Below are 18,367 nucleotides of genomic sequence, written 5' to 3'. Positions count from 1 at the left end.
CTTGACGATGCTCAGTTACCTTCAGTCAAAGCTAAGCCGTTTTATTTCTTTAAAGTCATCGCTTCAATGTCTCAGTGAGGTCGAGGCTTGGATGGGTTAAAAACTTTCCCAACTTCAATGAGAACAAAAGTCCCTAATTTTGGTTTTTGCAGTGCATCAAATTCAGACCTGGGAAGCCTGGAGCCCGTTGTTAATTCACATGTTGAAGATTTGGAGGCGATATTTTATTAAACTGAGGTTTTTGGCTGAAGTGAAAACATTTTTACCTTGTAGAGACTTAAAACGGGGGTGAACCATGCTTTTAGCACTTCCCAACTCATTTAAAAACACATCTGTACTCACTGGCTGCACTACAAGAGTTTGCTGTTTTTTTACTTTATGTAAAGCACTTGGCCAGTGTTGCAGTTGTTTTTAAATGTGTCAACATTAATAAGCTTGAAACATTAATTCAAATATTTATTTCCCATAGATATGAAATGGTTTACAGATTGGTTTCTAGCTGTGTGGATTCTCCAAACAAGTTTAATTACATGCAAATAGTTGCTGTACATGTAATTTTACGCTTACATTTACAATTAGGGTTTAGGAGTAAACCTTTTTTAGGAGTAAACCTTTTTTTTGTGAGTTAAATACATGTAAGCAGAATACTGTCACAGGGTTTGTTCGCAATCATTGTCACTAAAAGCCTATAAACTCCAAAAAAAAAAAAACAAAAAAAAAAATGTTTTCACAATTTTATTTACCTGATAAAACCTGCTTTTAACACCATCCTTTAATTGCTTCAAATAAAATATGTATATATGTATATATAAATAATAGTTTTTTCTTTCAAAGCAGGTAGAGATGATATCTTTGGCCTTTGATAACAGATAAGATGCAGGATAATTTATTACTTGTGCAAGCATGCAATAGGATGAGTCTGAAATAGACTACAAACAGTAACGCATACGAATACTGACAGAATCGACGAGTCAATGGCATGAATGAGTTAAAAAGACAACACTTCTCACTTAAGCGCAGGTACCTTCTTTTTTTAGCTTTGACGGTAATCACAGTGTATACATAAGATTCGAGCTTAAACAGCAGTTAGAGTGAAGTTTCACATGAGGTGTCAAGTTAGTAATTGATGCATCGGTCCGGATTTAGGCGTGCTGAGACCAGAGGAACCGGTCGCAGCGCTCGAGCATGGTCTGAATCATGGCCCTAAAAAACAAGAGAAAACGTCCATTACTCCAAACCTGTTATTGTAAACACTAAGATGTTTTAGCTTTAAATCTAGAGGAATATACAGTATCTCAGCAAGAAAGTTGCAAACTAGTAAAAACTGGTGGATCAACATAGGATTTCCCCACGTTTGGTCATTAGACTGTTTCTTTATATCTAGTAGACAAACTGTTTCGTATTGAGCAAATTCCTGCATAAAAAACACCAACAATGTGCTTTTGGGTCATTTCTATTATCGTCCCCGTGTTTTTATCTCGTTTCACAAACAGCCAGACCCACCTCTGTCTCTTCTCTGCCACTCTCAGCAGGTCACACACCAGCTTGGAGTGGGCTGAAAGGACCACCTGCACGCCGCATTCGTCCAGCAGTGCCAGAGCTCGGTCGGGTCCGACCGTCCGGGCCAGCATGAGGGTCAGGCTCTCCGGGCTGATCCTTCCTTCGCGGTCCGCGGAGCCATTGGACCAGCAGCTCCCGTTCACGTCGGCGGCCAGCGGCGAGTCTGTCGAACCGCAGTACTGCTGACAGAGGTGGATCAGGAGCTTCCACTCGTCCAGGTTTTGAGGCTCAACACCTGAAACGTGTTAAAATGACCACAGATCATCGCTACATGAAAACAGTTAGACGTCTATGCCCTACAGGAGGCTGTCACCCAGGCAGTAAACACCATATCAGCTGGTGTAGTATTGATGCTCTTTATTTATTTATTTATTTATTTTTTTTAAAAGAGTATTGATGCTCTTTAAAAAAAAAACAAAAAAAAAAGACACCTGTCTGACTTACAGGACTGTCTCAGAAAATTACAATATTGTGATACAGTTCTTTATTTTCTGTAATGCAATTAAAAAACATGAAATGTCATACATTCTGGATTCATTACAAATCAACTGAAATATCACAAGCCTTTTATTGTTTTAATATCGCTGATTATGGCGTACAGCTGAAGAAAACTCAAAAATCCTATCTCAAAATATTAGAATATTTCCTCAGACCAAGTAAAAAAAAAAAATTATAACAGCAAAACAAAATCAAACATTTGAAAATGTCCATTAATGCACTCAGTACTTGGTTGGGAATCCTTTTGCACAGATTACTGCATCAATGCGGCGTGGCATGGAGGCAATCAGCCTGTGGCATTGCTGAGGTGTTATGGATGCCCAGGATGCTTCAATAGCGGCCTTTAGCTCATTTGCATTGTTGGGTCTGGTGTCTTTCAGCTTCTTTTTCACAATACCCCACAAATTCTCTATGGGGTTCAGGTCAGGGGAATTGGCAGGCCAATCAAGGACAGTAATGCCATGGTCAGTACACCAGTTACTGTGAGAATCTTATGTCGTCTCTTAACCACTACCATACTTGTGATTTAGTTTACTGAACCAAGCTGAGTGTGTTTCAAGGCTCAGGAAACCCTGCAGTGATTCGAGTTAATTAGACGATTCAAGTGATTAGTTGAATAGTCTACTGGTATACATTTTCACGATATTCTAATATTTTGAGATAGGATATTTGGGTTTCTTCAGCTGTACGCCATAATCAGCGATATTAAAACAATAAAAGGCTTGCGATATTTCAGTTGATTTGTAATGAATCCAGAAAGTATGACATTTCATGTTTTTTAATTGCATTACAGAAAATAAAGAACTTTATCACAATATTCTAAGTTTTTGAGACAGTCCTGTACATGTACGGTGGCTTTTTTAAAGATACACTGATTAATATTGATACATAATAGGGCATAACATTGATATCATATTTAGGTGGGCAATAAAAAAACAAACAAAAAAAAAAAAAAAAAAAAAAAACACACACACACCTGTCACCTGGTTTAATCAGCTTTTCCATCAACAATAGAACATCCAGGAAGTTAAATGGGAAAAGGTCGATGTGGAGTTCAAAAGAGTCCTTCGAATGGAGAACTGGCTACTCTGCTCGGAAGCGCCGCCTTAATGAGAAACGGAGATGCTCCAACACGCAGCCCTGTTCAGAGATCTCTGCATGCCTGCGGCGAGTAAATGTGCCGCCTGTGTCTGTGAGGCAAAGCCGACGGTGGCAATATTCAGAAGGACTACGCACATCAAGTCGGCAGTATTCACGCTGAATACGGAAAGAGCGCCGGTGTGAAGACGAAGCGAGGTGCGCTCATAGCCTCAAAAGGAGTCCGGCTGTCTGATGCTGACTGCTACAGGTAACCTCTCCCAGAAGATGCCTTAGACGTCAAATTAGGAGGCGTAGGTGCCTTTGAATGGCCATTTAAATCACAGATCGATAACTTTACTCCTGTAAAATGCATATTCAAAAAGAATAACGACACAAGAAGCTAAAGTTTGTCGAGCCACGCACAACAACCATGTTTTAATGGTTCTTTTTACAAAAGGCAGCATGATGTTAGAGACAGAGAGATTAAATAGTTATTGGTATTATTTAATTATCCCAAGGACCAAAATAGAAGGAAACAAGTCTCTTATTTCTTCAAAGTGTTTTACCTTTCATCTACAATGCTTTTCAGTTCTAAACATAAGGGGGGGGGTGGAAATAATGAGGCTTCAAAACAAATATAGTCAGACTAAATTTACAGACCCTTAGAGTCACAAATGGTAAGTTAAGGTCCCACGACTCACTGGCTCTACTCCTTCTGAGTTTAATGTTTGAGCTGTTGTCGATTGAAGATTGACGCACGCCACCTAGCGATGGTAACATGCGAGATGTTTTGGTCACGTGCCTCAATGTGTGAATGTCTGTAAAACCATCTGGAGAGGAAAGTCGAGGCTGCACCGCGGGTGCTGGAAAGATGAAACCTCCTCCGCGCTTTAGTGTTGGGTTTTTAACGTTTAACTTAGATATTTGGATTGTCATTTGACAATGACCCAACAGAGTAAACTCTGGAATTTAAAGGCCCGTTTTACCACAAACCCAAAAGAGATTTATTTAATTGGATTATCTTTAGAGCTGCTGTGAAACAGTTTTACCTTCAGGATCCTCCAGGAGGCTGATGTCATTCAGCTGACAGATGGTGGAAAAGGCTTCACTGCGACACTGCAGCTCTTTGCAAAGGTAGAGGTAGCCCATCCAGTACCTGTGTAGACATGCGTAGACATTTTAAAGGCCGCGTGTTAACAATATCACAAACGCTAAACTTTTCCCCTTCGGTGAGTGTCAGAAATACCCGTGACTGCGGCACATCTCGCTCATCTTCTCTTTAGAGGAAAGGTCCGCAGGAAGACGAACCAGCAAGGACAAAAGACGCCCGTAGCCCCAAGTGAAGCAGTGTGAATGCCACCTGTAGCAGGAAACATGCTTTGACACTTGAGTTTCTCTTTAATATAAAATATTAAATATTAAATAAATCTAAAATTACAAATAAGATGATGTTTTGTGATTCACCTAGAATTTTGTGGTCAATTTCCAATCTCTAAGCATGACCTGCTGATATATATCTGAAACAAATCCAATTTGTAAAAAAAACAAAAAACAAAAACAAAAAACAAAACATTTCTCTTGTCTTTCCGCTTTGAGAGATTAACTATAAACAGAGTTAAGATCGCAGCAATTATGTGGGGAAGATAAGGTTTTATATTAAAAAAAAACATTCCTAAGTGTCTTTAGTGTCTTCTATCAGGGATTAGTGCAGCTATAGCATTACTACAATCACCTGTCTCTGTGTTATCTGGAGAATGGATATCCTTACCTTAAAGCTAACATTTCCAAAGGCTGAAAATATTTCTAAATCAATAACGTTTCATAAGAGAGGCTGAAAGTTTGAAACGAATAAAGCAAACACCTTTTGCTGTCCCATGTGAGTCTCTCTGTCTTTCAAATGAAGCGCATCCTTGTCTCGGTATGAAAATACGGTTAAAGAATGTTAAATCTTAAATATTTCTCAGTCTAGATGATTTCTTTTATAAGCCACAAATCAAATCCCAACAAATGTTCACGTTCCTGTGCTTCCTCTTGCTTTATTGTACACATTTAGCTAAAACTGAAAACGGCTAATTTTAGTAGTTCTAGAGACGACACCAAAAAGTTTGGACACCAACCAATTTCTCTCTGCATGTCTAAATATTGCTGTCAATGATTCGACACATCAAAGCTTAATACCTGGGCCTTCCATCAGAGGTCAGGGTATCAGTACGCTGCGGGGCATCGTGTGTCAGAGCCAGCTCCAGCCAATCCTGTCGCAGAGATTCAGGATCCAGAAGCGATTGCAGAAATGTCAACCTGACAGAAACGATTGGCTATAAATCCTCCCGACAAAACATCTATAATCGTTTGCCAAAAACACGAGCGTAAAGACACACCTCTGCTCCTCAGCTCTTGACTGCACAAGATTATCCAGGTACGCCAGGAAGTGGCTTCGCTGAGCCACCGTCACCACGTCAGCAGGCGTTATTATGGGATAGAACTGGGAAAAGGAGCGTACAGCTGCCTCACCGTGCTTCTCATACAGCCTGCAATATAACAGAAAACTTTATTTATAAAGCTGCAGCACTTCGCTCCATTTTAACTTGGACATTAGCTGCTGTCAGTACTGCTGAACTGATGGAATCAGAAACGTACTAAAACAGTTCGTCTACATTAATGCCTGAACAGAACTTGTTTTAAAAAGTCAACATCAGCGGTCATGGTAAATACATCGGATGTGCTGACACTTCGGAAACAAATGGCGGTACCTGTGGAAGTGAGCAAGGAGATGAGGCGCACGCCATGGCTGCAGCTCTCTGAGGCTACGCAGAGATTTCAGCAAATCACCCCTCTGAATAATTTCTACCACCTTGCTGGACTGAGTGAGCGCTAGGCGGAACAAAAACAAGTCGTGTAACTTTGGAGTTGTTGTTTGAACAAATCGGTTAAACTGCAGTGTTTATTTTTAATATCCAGTCCCTTTTAAAAAAAAAAAAAAGAGAGACCGTTTCTGACCTAGCATGGCCTCGACGAACGAGTTCATCATCTCGGGCTGCTGCTGGTAACAAAGCAGACACATTCTCCTCACTCGCTCCTGGTCCAGCAGAAAGAAGTAGCGGCGCAGGAAGGCTGAGCATCCCGGCTCCTCCTGCTGGTTCCTGAAGCAGCTCAGCTCCGTGTGCAGAGTGGCCAGCTCGGTGAGATTAGCCTCCAGATCGGATGGTAAAGGTACAGGAGACGTCACTCGGACCGGCTCGGGGTGATTCTCTGGTGAAGAGACGTGTTCAGCCGTCTCTGACGTCTGCCGTTTCTCACACAGGACTTCTTTTTCTCCGAGCTCTGCCTCTTTTTCCTCCACCGCGACACTTTCTGTTGATTCGGTTTGTTGCTCTGTGCCAGAGCTTAGATAATCCCTCTCCCATTTCTCTTCAGCCGATCCATCCAGGTTTGGATCGGTCACAGAAGCTGAGAGGAGATCGGCGGGGCCCACTACTCGCTCCAACACTGACAGCCACTCCAACAGAGCTTCTCTAAGGCAGACTGGATCCAGGACCACCAAAGGATCCTGTACCTGTGAGCTGATGAACAAAAAAAAAATAGTTAAAGAACAGGTACTACTGGTAATTATAATAATAAAATACTAAAATCCTAGATCCTAAATGTGTAGTACTTACACTGCCTGCTCTGTTGCTGAACGAAGTTCGTCCATATCAGCCTCTGCGTTAGATATTTCGTTATAAACTCTGTGAAGACAAATATCTGAATCAGATTCATTGGCCAGGATTGCGTGTACAAGCAAGGAATCTGATGTTGGTTTCACACGCTCAAAGTTTACAGACATCAAGTATAAAATATATAAACGTGAGAGGAAATCAAAAAACTAAAAAGAAAAAAATATGAACATATTAGGTAGCCACTTTTTAAATAAATGCAGGTTAATGGTGTAAATAAGCTGGTTGTGTTCCACAGCAGTGCAGCTGACTACTGAGGCTGTGAGAAGTTAATTGTGCTCATCAGAGACAGCCTAAGGGAAGAAACCGTCTCTGACGGCTGGGTTTTTACAAACAGCGCTTTGTGGCGTCAATTTGAAGGTGAAAGCATGAACTGTTTGTGTGCAGAACGAGTGGGGGAAAAAAAGTGCTTTTACAAAAAAGTGAAGCAGAAAAAAAACAAAACCATCAGAGTAGATTCACTTCTCTTTGTGAAAGCCGTAAACAGAGCACACCTGTGCGATTTTAACAAAAATCTAAATTGTGATGTATTTCAACCACAATTGCAATTTAATTTGGACTTTTCTCTAAATTAACCACAAGCAACTAAAATTGCCTGTAGATAAAAGTTGTTTTTTAACTATTTAAAAATAAGAAATGTGACTGTTTTCATTAATAAGAATATTCTTATTCAACAAAATAGCTTTGTAAGTTGGACATCAATCCTTGTTGAACATAAAGTGCAACCAACTTTTCACCGGGACTTAATGCTATGGTGAGATTCCTGAATGTTTCTGAAAAAAAAAAAAAGTATGATTATATAAACTCTAAAACAAGTAATAAAATTAGATCATCTCATTGCTGAAAGCCTCTTCCCTTTCATGTGAAGGCAAACCCACTTTAAACATATTACCAACACCTAAAGGACGTGTGTCATCCATCCATTCATTCATTGTTATTTAGCCAATAATTGCAGACCTGCGATATGGAAATTGCGGGTTTTTTTTAAATTGTGATTATATTGCAAATGCAATTAATTGTTCAGCCCTAATAGCATGCCTTGCAAAAGTTTTCATGTCCCAATGAAATTTTACATTGTGTCACAATACAACCATAAGCTGCAGTACATATCGATATTTAAAGTGATAAACCAATGAAATGTATTAAATAAATCTAACATAGAAGGTAATTGAGAAGAATTTCTATAATTTCTTAAATAAAAACCTGAAAGGCGGAAAGTGCGCATGTATTCAGACCCCTTTCCTCAAAGAGCCCTAAATAGCATCCAGTTAGACCTTTTGCATTCACAGTTCATTCAATTACTAATTAGACCCCATCTGCATGTTAAACCATCCATGTATAAACACTGTGCAGCTGTTTTGTGAAGGTTTCAGACGTTTGTTAGAGATTACCATCATGAGGACCAGATAACACAGCAGACAGACCAAGGCTGAAGCTGGAGTTTAAAGAAGAGTTTTGCTATATATAAAAAATATCCAACATTTTCAACGTCTTCCAGAGCAAAATGGAAATCGTTTACAACTGTAAGCTGTCAACTTAAATTAACATGCATGGCAAGGACAGCATTAAATAGAAAGGCAGCCAAGGGAAGAAGGTGCTCTGGTGAGACCATTTAAATTTATGGACTAAATGCAACGTGTGGCAGAAAGCTATCATTGCACATCACCCTAAACACATCATCCAAACCATGAAACATCCTGGTGGGGGTATCATCGTGCTGTAGGAATGGCTTTCTTTAGAAGCCACGGGGAAGCTGGTCAAAGTTGATGGGAAGATAGACTGACCCAGGTCCAGGCTTTAGTATGGGGCAGAGGTTTAAACCTCCAGGAGGACACACCCCCAAAAATATGGCCAGGGTCATAGTGGAAAGGTGTAGATAAAAGGATTTGTGTTAAAATGGCCTAGTTAAAGTCTAGACATAAATCTAGTTGTGGTCAGTGGCAAAAGTTGGAAGTCAACGTTCACAGACTCTCTCCATCCAATCTGACAAAGCTTGAGTTATTTTATAAAGACCGATGGGGATAAGAAATTCAGTCTAGATTTGCAAAGGTAGTAAAGACAAATCCCCAACTGTAAATGCAGCAAAGATGGATCTACATAGTTTTGACTGAGGGGTTAAATACGTATGCTGGCCACACTTTTCAGATATACATCTGTAATAAGCTGTAAAAACCATACATCATTGTGCTTGTACTTAGCAATTATATACTATTCTGTGTTGGTCTCATCCTGTAGAATCCCAATAAAATTAGACTGAAGCTTTCGGTTGCAACGTTAAAAAAGTAAGAATTGAAAAGCTCATCAAAACATTCGAAAGACACTGTAGTAGGTGGCTTTCTTTTTAAGTTTCTTAATGAGGTGACATTTCAAAGACTCACTCGTTCTCCATTTCCTCAGAGTACGACGCTGCGGGCGTTAACGTGTCGGGCTGTGCGCTCTCTTTAAATTCAGGTCGATGTCGGAGCTCAGAGTTCATCTGGAGGGTGTTGATCTTCTCCGTCGTCTTCTTGACAAAACTAGAAACACTGATTAAAAAAAAAAAAAAAGTAAAAGAAACTCACATCGTTAAATAGTTAAAATGATGAAAATGGCAGACAGAGAAGAAGCAGAACAGCGAGCCAACGGTTTCATGTGAAGAATGAATGTAGGATGCTGAGGTTGAAAGGTGACACAAATGTACATCTATGCAGACAAATAAAAAAAAAAAAGATTTTTTTCAGTGGAATGAGGAAGTGTGCCACTTGAATCACAGCTGCCCTTCAGTTTTGATTCTTGTTATAAGATTTTTTTTTTTTTTTAAAGGATTATAGTTCTCTATATTTGAGCATCATGTGCACACGGCATCTGGTTTGTCTGGTGATTCTTTTGGTTTTCATTCACCTGTCTTTGACGGCCTGCAAAGCAATGCGGGGGGGTTTGGGGCGGAATGAGAGTGGAAGGTGGAACTGCAGGCTGTGGTCGGGTCGGTCGGCCTCCGTGCGCTCGCCGCTCTGTGGATCTGAGTAAAGACGGGGGCAGGAGTGGGAGGAAAAACACAGATGGATGGAGTGCTGGAGGGGAACGATGAGAGGCAGTGGACATGGTGCAAGCGGAGGGAGACTGCAGACAGACCGTGAATCAAATACCGGACGAAACAATAAAACACAAAACCAAAATGGTGACAAAACGTGAGATGCAGTGGAAGCGAGGAGACATTTTATGAGAAACGATTCAGCAGAAATGACAAAGTTTTTTGATTATTTAGCTTTGTTTAGAGTAAACCCAGGAGGCGCAGCAGCAAAGCATCAGAAATTCACAAACAAGTAATATTTCCATACAAAGAGAATAAGAGTCAAGGTATTATCAGACATTTTACATTTTCACAATTTGCAGCAACTAACGCTTCAAGCACCAATTTCTGATTCATTTAGCAAAAGCTTCTGGTTTGATTTTGTCCTACGGGTGTTAAACTGAAAATAACTTCACTCTTATTCAACAGCATAATCAGTGGCAGAAAAGAGATTTCCTCCTGCTTCACGCATTCACACAAATCCGTATTTTTATAAATAGGTGACATAAAAAGAGAGAAGTAACGAGTAAAAAAAAAAAAAAGAAAAAAGACAAATTGTAATAGGGTCACATTTTTAGTATTAAAAACATGGACAGATCTTTATTACAGAACATTGTTTTACCTAAGACGTGTTCAAAACTTTCCGATATAAATGCAGTAGGGAACTGTTCCCATCACTCTGTAATATTAATACGAACTAAATTCAGTGGAGGGATTAAATACAATGAAGTTGAGTTTTTTGATTCAAATCTGTGCAGAAGCATACTCAATAATCAAACTAAGATAAAAAATGTCTAACAATGAACTGATCTGATCCCAAAACGTCAAACACTAAAGCAGAAGCATTAGAACCCTCTCAAGCAGACGAGTTTAAGGTGCAGTTTCACATCTAGTCTAAGGACAACACTGATCCTGACGGCATGTAAGGGCTCAGAGCCGGCTCCTTACCATGATCCACCTGATCTTCCTCCTGGACGAAGCTGAACTCTTTGAGGCGCTCCTCCTCCGACACGGACTGATTCATGAGGGAGCCCGTCTCCTCGTCAGACTGGCTTCCTCTGCGGCTGATCACTCGGTAGATCCCGCAGTCCAGCACGTTAAAACTCTCCTAGATGATGATGGATTAGATTTCATGTCAATATTTGCTAAATAAAATTAAAAAACAACGTGTGCTTCTGTCATACACAGGTCTGTGATCCCAAAGAAAAGTGACTCAGACTTCTGTGATCTTACGTGTGAGGAGATGCTGCTCCTGCGGCTGCTGGACGCAGAGTCCAGCGGCTCCAGCTTCAGGATGACTTCCTCCAGCAGGTTAATCAGCTCCGTCTGGGTGCTGGGGCTGAGTTGAGACTTCAGGCTTTCCAGGCGGTCGATGGGAATGGACTTCCTGGCCTGAATTAAATACAGATTCTATAAATCCCACTTTGAACAGCGCCTGGTTAGTAAAAACTTATTTCCAAAATAACTGGATGCTGACTCTCTGGATGCTTGCTTTAAATGCGGTCTGTCTGTCTGACCTGAACTGGCAGTTTATTTGGCTCAAACTAAACTTGTTACTGAACAGATTAAAAAACATCATTATTGTGACTGAAATGATAGACTGGTTTGAACATTTTAGGTTTCCAACAAATACCCTTAGATTACATTTTTTGTGACTTGGCATTGAAAAATAAACGGAATTAAACAAAATCAGCTCTTATTTGCTGCCTTATAGCTTACCTAAAAGGTAAGTCTTGTATTTGGTTGCCAAAGATTGCAAGAATATAAATGTCTGAGAACAGGAAAACCTGGAAAGCAACGCCATGTTCCACTCCAAACAGAGGTGAAGTCATTCACCAGACGTCTCACCCTGCTCGTCGTGATTGTGTGCTGGAACATACAGCAGACGGTAGCAGCCAGAGTCCAGGACTCTCTGCGCAGCAGACGTTCCACGCAGCGCTCCGCAGACAGCAGGGAGAGGTGGGACAGACGGCCGCTGCCGTGGAGGCAGAACAGCTCGCTGCGGTGGACCGCAACATCAGCCAAGTCTGCAAGACAAGTTCAGGTCAGCACCTTCATTTAGAACAAACTGCACTGAAACAAAGGGTTTGCATGAAGTTCCGTTACTTAAATTATTAGTTATTCTGTTTCCTAATGATTGTCTGATAAACATGAACATGTAGACGTTGATATTTTTGATTTTCTTGTTGGATAAAATTTATTCTCGGAATGACACCCATGTAATTGCATCCTTGCAGACAAAGTTCGTAGCGAAATAATCGTCTGCCAGCCGAGTTTCTCCCGACAGCTGCTACAGGGATTTAGGTTGGAACGCAAACCTTTGACTTCGGTCCACAGCAGGACTTGTCCATTGTGAGGTGTGAAGACATAAATGGCTGAATCGGTCCAAGTAAGCAGGTTTTGGTCCCTGCAAAGATGCACGAAGAGCCGAGTTAGTCCTCCGACAGGTTTGCGTGACGCGCAGCAACTCAGACCAGAACCGAAACCCTAAAAGGCTTTTTTTGGAGCTTACCCAAAATAAAGTAGTTTAGGGAAGCCAAGAGACTGCGGACCCCTCTGTGTTGGATTGTAGTTTGGTTCATTTCTGCAAAAGGATGCACAAAAAACACATTATAAGTCTTATCTTTCTTGGAATAGAGTAAGGGAGAACTAAATGTACCTGTAAGTGATTAGAGGGAGAGGGGGGCAGGCGAGCAGCTGTTTGAACTGATGGGTACTCAGAACCTCGCCGTTAAAATTGGCCTCCCACATTCGTGAGCCCGGCCGGGCGCAGTACAGCAGCGGGGGCTGCCCCACTAATAAGCCCCTGCTTTGGGGGAAGAAGCAGGCTCCGTATTCCCCGTCACGCTCCTTATTACCCACACGCCAGAATTTCTCCCTGCAGGCGAGAAACATACAAAAAAATAAATACCTGAAGTTAATAAACTACTTTATGTTGCGCAAGAAGAAAATAAACAAATGCTGCTTTTAAAGTCGACAAAAACTTCAAATTTAATACTTTACATGAGAGAAAAGATCCCTGCTGTTTCCAATTAATTTAAAGTCAAATGTCAAAACACCAGACTGAATATTCTCAATAAAACAAAGCATATCTAAATTGCCTCCAATCCAAATTCACTTCTAAAAGCACCTAAAAACAGTGACCAAAGTGGCGTACAGATACTCTACGCAACGCTAGGATGCTCTACAATGTGAAAAATGCACACTTTGAAATGTTTTAATTTGCATTTCCTCTACCTTTGCAGTTGTTGGGAATATTTCATTAATGTCTGACAGACGGGGACTCAAAGCTATACTCACTTCTCTGTGTCACAAAGGTAGCAGCGACTAAGAGAAGACACTAGGAGGCGCCCATCGTGATATCCAAGCTGAACCACCCTGGAGTCAACAGTAGTAATAGTCTGGACAGGAAAGATAACAAATGCTGACCCCTAGGAAAAAAAAAATGAATGGATTAGGAATACTTTTGAAGACTCTACAATAAATCAGACAGGAATGGCTGAATGACAGAAAGTAGGACCGACACCGGTTCAGTTTGCTGGGCTCAAGAAAACCATCACAAACTATTGGAGAAGCATAGAGAGATTATAAATGCAGCTACCAGACAGTTAAAGCACATTTGTAATAGTTATGAATAACATCTTTACGTTTTGTTTCCCTTTGGGGTGTAAAACATCAGCTTTCGCCGGTACCTTGCCATGTTTAGACGATCCGGCCCGCAGGCAGGACACTTTGCCCGCAGAGTCCCCGACAAAAACCCGAAGCGCGCTGGTATCCCAGCAGAGGCAGGTGATGCTGTGGCCTCTGTGCTCCGACGACACGCTGACGCGCTCTGGACGGCCACGCCGCTCCAGCTGCAGCTCCCACACAACCACCAGACCCTGACTGGACGGCCGCCAGTAAGGATGCAGAGAAGAAAGGCGAGGTGAGAAGGAAAGTTCACGTCAGACTGATTTTACCCTTAAAAAAAAAAAATATGAGGAAAAAGGAAAATACACTGACCTTGTTGCAACTGCAATAAAATCTTCATCGTGAGGGCAACATGCCACTTGAGTGATGGATCCCTCCTGAGACAGAAGAGGTCATACCAGGTGAAAGACACGGACACAACTTCCTTATTCAGTGGGTTAGAAAGTATTCACATCACTTGAGCGTTTACCATAAACTTTAATGCGTTTTAGGACTTTATTTGATAGACCAACACAAAGATGTGCAGCCGGAGGAGAATGAAGCTTGGTTTTCACCATTTTTGAAGAGTGACGTAAATGTGTGTGCATTTGGCTGTCCAGATGGTCTATTAATGGTGTAAAAACATTAGGACAATTCCCTTAATATGCATTTGTGTCGGTTATCAGCACACGGACCTGTTAAAAAAAAAAAAGGGACAAAAGATCTACCTTGTGAGTCAGAATGAGTCTCTGTTTCCAGCCCTCCTTCTGAATCAGGTGCAGGCCTCCTGCTGACGTTCCCAGCGCCAGCCACTTCCTCGACACTGCCAGACAGGTACACTGAAACCCAGCACAGTCACATTCAAAAGTGTGCTCCACATAAAACAGTCACAGTATGAACGCACAATACCCTGTAGAAAACAGAAACCTTTAAGCAGGTGTTAAACATACTCTTCATTAAGCCTGTAATTGTGTGTTATAAAGATTTATATTGGTCTGACGTAATATTTTGATCTTAATGTTGTGTTTCCATTAGCTGTAAGCAAAAGATCACCATAACTAACAGAAATAAAGGCTTGAAAACACCATTCTGAGCGTAATTATTCTTTACAATGTGTAGCAGTGAATTAAGTGACTGAAATAGAAATAACTTGTCGACAATATTCCAATTTATCAAATATGATATAAGGATGTTGTCCATCATCAAAAACAACCCGTGGAGTCTCTGTATGTCCTTTAACTGGGACAATTTATTAGATGTGAGCTGAGTTGACGATCTGAGTCTACCTTGAGCCTGCCCGAGTCAAAACGTAGAGCGGAGAGCAGCGGGTCCAGGCAGTCGAACTCTGCCAGGACGTGACTGTGGTGCTCAGGCACGAGCGGGATCAGAGGCATCCTCACAGCTGATCCGACTGCAACCGAGCCCGAATCTGAGCGAGAAGAGAGCGACAACAACAACAACAACGCGTTAGGGCAGAGTGTGTGTTTGCTGACATGGAGACATGTGACGCTGTGGGACGTCACATGACTTTCACTAAGCAGGCCCACCCCACCAAATTGATCAGCCGTGACTTTATTTAGCCTGCTGTCGAACAAGAAACTGCTTGTGGAAAAAAAGAAAAAAGAAAAAGGCAGCCGGTTTTTAAAACCACATTTTTCTTCACAGTTCAGTAGTTTCTTCTCATTGCCACCACAAAGAAGAAACTGTGTCCGTTTTGACAACCAACAGCTACATCACGACATAGTCTGGCCTGGATTGACTTCTTATTATTTTGCGTGAATTCATGAGGAAGGAGAAGTGAAACTAAACCTGTGGCCGCCTGCGTTGACTTGAGGGAAACTGTTGACGGTGGGCTAAGGGGAACTTCTTCAAAACATTACACTAAATAACTGCTTCCTAATTTACAGAAGTAAAAAAAATAATAATAGGGAAAATGCTGGAAAGTCAACTCCTACCACTGTCCTGGTATTTGTTAGTGCTCCACTGTTATATGATTGTATTTCTTTGTGTGGAGGTACACCAAATTGTTACGTCCTTGAAATCCTTTAAGTAAAAACTGCTACAAAGGCCAGGATGGGAATGGGACGGCTACACACTACACAGATACTTATGAAAGATTGTAAAAATGTTTTGGCACCTTAACTTGAGCGCCGGGCTTTATCTTTATAGATGAGTTGTCATAAAATGTTGAAGGAAGGTAAACACAATTGCATTGCAAGTCTACACCAGGCTCACACTTTTTAATTGTTTTGCAGTGACTTTGAAATACATTTGAGGTTCATTACAGAAAATAAGTATAATTAAGGCAGTTTAATTTAAAATAAACCATTCTAGGCAGTGTTATACTAGCACTTGCTAAACATTAATGTTTATTAAGGCAATGAAGAAGTTTTAGCTGACTTAGTTAGTGACTAAATCCAGGTATGAAAAAGACAGACATCAGATTCTGTCAAGACACCAAAAACATTTAGGATGCAATAAAAAAGAAAAGAAAAGAAAAACATTTTTAGCTCTCAAAACAAACAAAAAAAAAAAAAATGCAACGCTTCCGTACTTTGGAAAAGAATATTAGTTCCTGAATCCCATACAGCTGTGTCGCTATGGATTTTTAATTACAAATCTAAGCTTAGATTATCGGAAGCCTGACTTGTTTTTGACCTAAAAGTAACACAAAGCCCTAAATCAGAGTTGCTGACAAACTCTCCACAGTCTCGGCGTAGTTTCACCGCTGAAGTCAGGTGTCGTTCTCGGGCAGCGGAGCCTCTACCGGGGGCAGCTGGACGAGGGGCGGCTCCCCCCGGTAGAGGCTCGCATCACGAGACCCTCCGCTGCTAACGACGCCACCAAAACCACCCAAAAAGCGCTGCATTTGTTCCGTCCAAACATGTTTTCATTTCATGCCATTTTCACCTCCACGGCGCCAGCTCGCTCCAGCCTCCGTTTTAAACCAGCGGGTTAGCGAGCTGCTAGCATAAACACAGCCGCCGGGATGACCTGGCCGCGGGGGCTTTGCCCGCTGAACTCACCGGACGGACGGGACGACGCTCCAGCCTGGACGGCTCTCTGGTCACATCCCTGGGTTTGGGGCGTTTTGAGGAGAAAGTCGGCGGTCAGCCGGGAGACCCCGTGACAGCTCCGCTCACCGCCGCCCAGCTGACGCGAGTGGGTCACTTCCTGTCCTGCAGGCGGCGCTGTAGCCTCCTTTCGGCCGCTCCGCGTTGCTTTGAACTAGTGCTTTATGCGCTTTAGTGGCTCAGAAGTAGAACATAACTGAACTCCTAAAATAAAATAAAAAACACGAAAACAACTAAAACGTTCTGGATGATGTGGGTCAGTAGTCTTCGAGCCTTATACAAAAAGAAACCCTTCATTATAAACAAAGATTTTCTCAGTACCATCACAGTTATACCTGTTTTTACTTTAGTTTGTTCTAAAAAAAAAAACAAAAAAACAAAAAAAAAAACAAAACAAAAACATAAAAATAGAGAGAAAATACATTGTCATTATCCGTCATCGTGTTCAGCAGAGAAACTCAAATCCATTTTCCATGTTAAACTCTTTATACACGAAAAAGACTAATTTTACACAAGTCCAGTTCAAATCAGAATTAATCATCGCCCTGAGAGAAAATGTTGTAGATGTTCCTTAAAAGATAAAGGTTTTTATTTGAATTTTAACTAAGAATGTAAAAAAAAAATGTATATCCTTTTTAGTAACCACTTGAAAAATATTTATTGACAATACAGCACTTAACATCCTGTTTACAATCGCTAAACAACGTATAGCATGTTTCCACTATTTTAATGATTTATCTTTAAGAGCAAAGTATTTAAGGTTAGGTTTAAGGTTTAAGTCTTGTTTCCATGAACCTAATCATCAGTTCAAACCAAAGATTTGCTGTTGGATTCAAATTAGGCAAATCCAAACGTGACCTTCAGACAGAATACATGTGTGAAAATTATGACAAAACCTGTATCTGTGAGACGTATGAATGATTTTGGCATGTAGGCCCTCAGATTACAGGTGGGGGACAAAAGGGTGGGGGTTCTCATCAACTTTGATCTCAAAATCCAATATAGTGATCTGTCATGAAAGATACTGACAGCTTCAGTAAAAACAAACTAAACAAAAACGTTTTTCTGTGCTGCTGACATTTTGTATCAAATGACTCATATACAATCCTAAACAGCCTCCTATAATATACATGCTGGTGCTGTGTTTAATTATAAGCTTTTGTCGCTAAAAGCAAGTAGCCTTGCCACTTAACATATCCGTTAGGAAATCACACAGGTTTTCCAACTTGGTACAGGAAACAGAAGTTTGTTTCATTCCCAGATCAAACTTTTAACTTCCTATGAGCCAGAGCAGGTTCAGCACCTGCTCCTTAGATCACCGTCATCCACTTCAGTTCATTCTGGGAATTATCTTCACTGAGATCAAAGTGGAACCGTAGTTCCATTGTATGCACAAACATGTGAATTAAAGCCATTTGAATTCCCAAAAGGTTTCTCCGCTTTTTGAGTAGTTTCTGATGAGGCAAAAACAATTGCACTTGAAGAGCCAATTCTTTCATTTTGGCTACAGGAGCCCAAGAGTTTGGTAGTGCTCTTTATGGCTTTCTGCCCAGGGTAGAGAAACACCACATGGGCCAAAAACAAAGGATTTCCCTATTGCTTCTTTGCAAATCCAAACATTAAGGGCAACCTTTCAGTCCAAACAGCAAAATATTGTAATTCCTAGCTATCCATGTCAGATACTCATCATTAGTCCTCCATGTTTCCAATATGTTCCATCATCA

General features: G+C 41.1%; 1 protein-coding gene across 1 annotated transcript; it reads right to left on the bottom strand.

Moving 5' to 3' along the window:
- Window positions 1–443: 443 nt before the first annotated feature.
- hps5 (HPS5 biogenesis of lysosomal organelles complex 2 subunit 2) lies at window positions 444–16,760 on the bottom strand. Its single transcript, XM_012851984.3, has 23 exons — window positions 16,596–16,760; window positions 14,856–14,998; window positions 14,298–14,408; window positions 13,903–13,967; window positions 13,593–13,785; window positions 13,201–13,331; window positions 12,560–12,778; window positions 12,413–12,484; window positions 12,219–12,307; window positions 11,749–11,927; window positions 11,134–11,292; window positions 10,849–11,008; window positions 9,732–9,849; window positions 9,230–9,376; window positions 6,795–6,863; window positions 6,136–6,698; window positions 5,889–6,009; window positions 5,517–5,666; window positions 5,317–5,436; window positions 4,385–4,498; window positions 4,188–4,294; window positions 1,504–1,795; window positions 444–1,203 (listed from the first exon to the last, which is right to left on the bottom strand). Exons 2-23 carry the CDS (start codon window positions 14,961–14,963, stop codon window positions 1,143–1,145), a joined length of 3,348 nt encoding a protein of 1,115 aa, XP_012707438.2. The 5' UTR covers window positions 14,964–14,998; window positions 16,596–16,760; the 3' UTR covers window positions 444–1,142.
- Between the last annotated feature and the right edge of the window lie 1,607 nt (window positions 16,761–18,367).

The sequence above is a fragment of the Fundulus heteroclitus genome, chromosome 2 (genome assembly GCF_011125445.2).
Source record: "Fundulus heteroclitus isolate FHET01 chromosome 2, MU-UCD_Fhet_4.1, whole genome shotgun sequence".
NCBI classification, from domain to species: domain Eukaryota; kingdom Metazoa; phylum Chordata; class Actinopteri; order Cyprinodontiformes; family Fundulidae; genus Fundulus; species Fundulus heteroclitus.
This window is presented reverse-complemented; position numbering and strand designations above follow the sequence as displayed.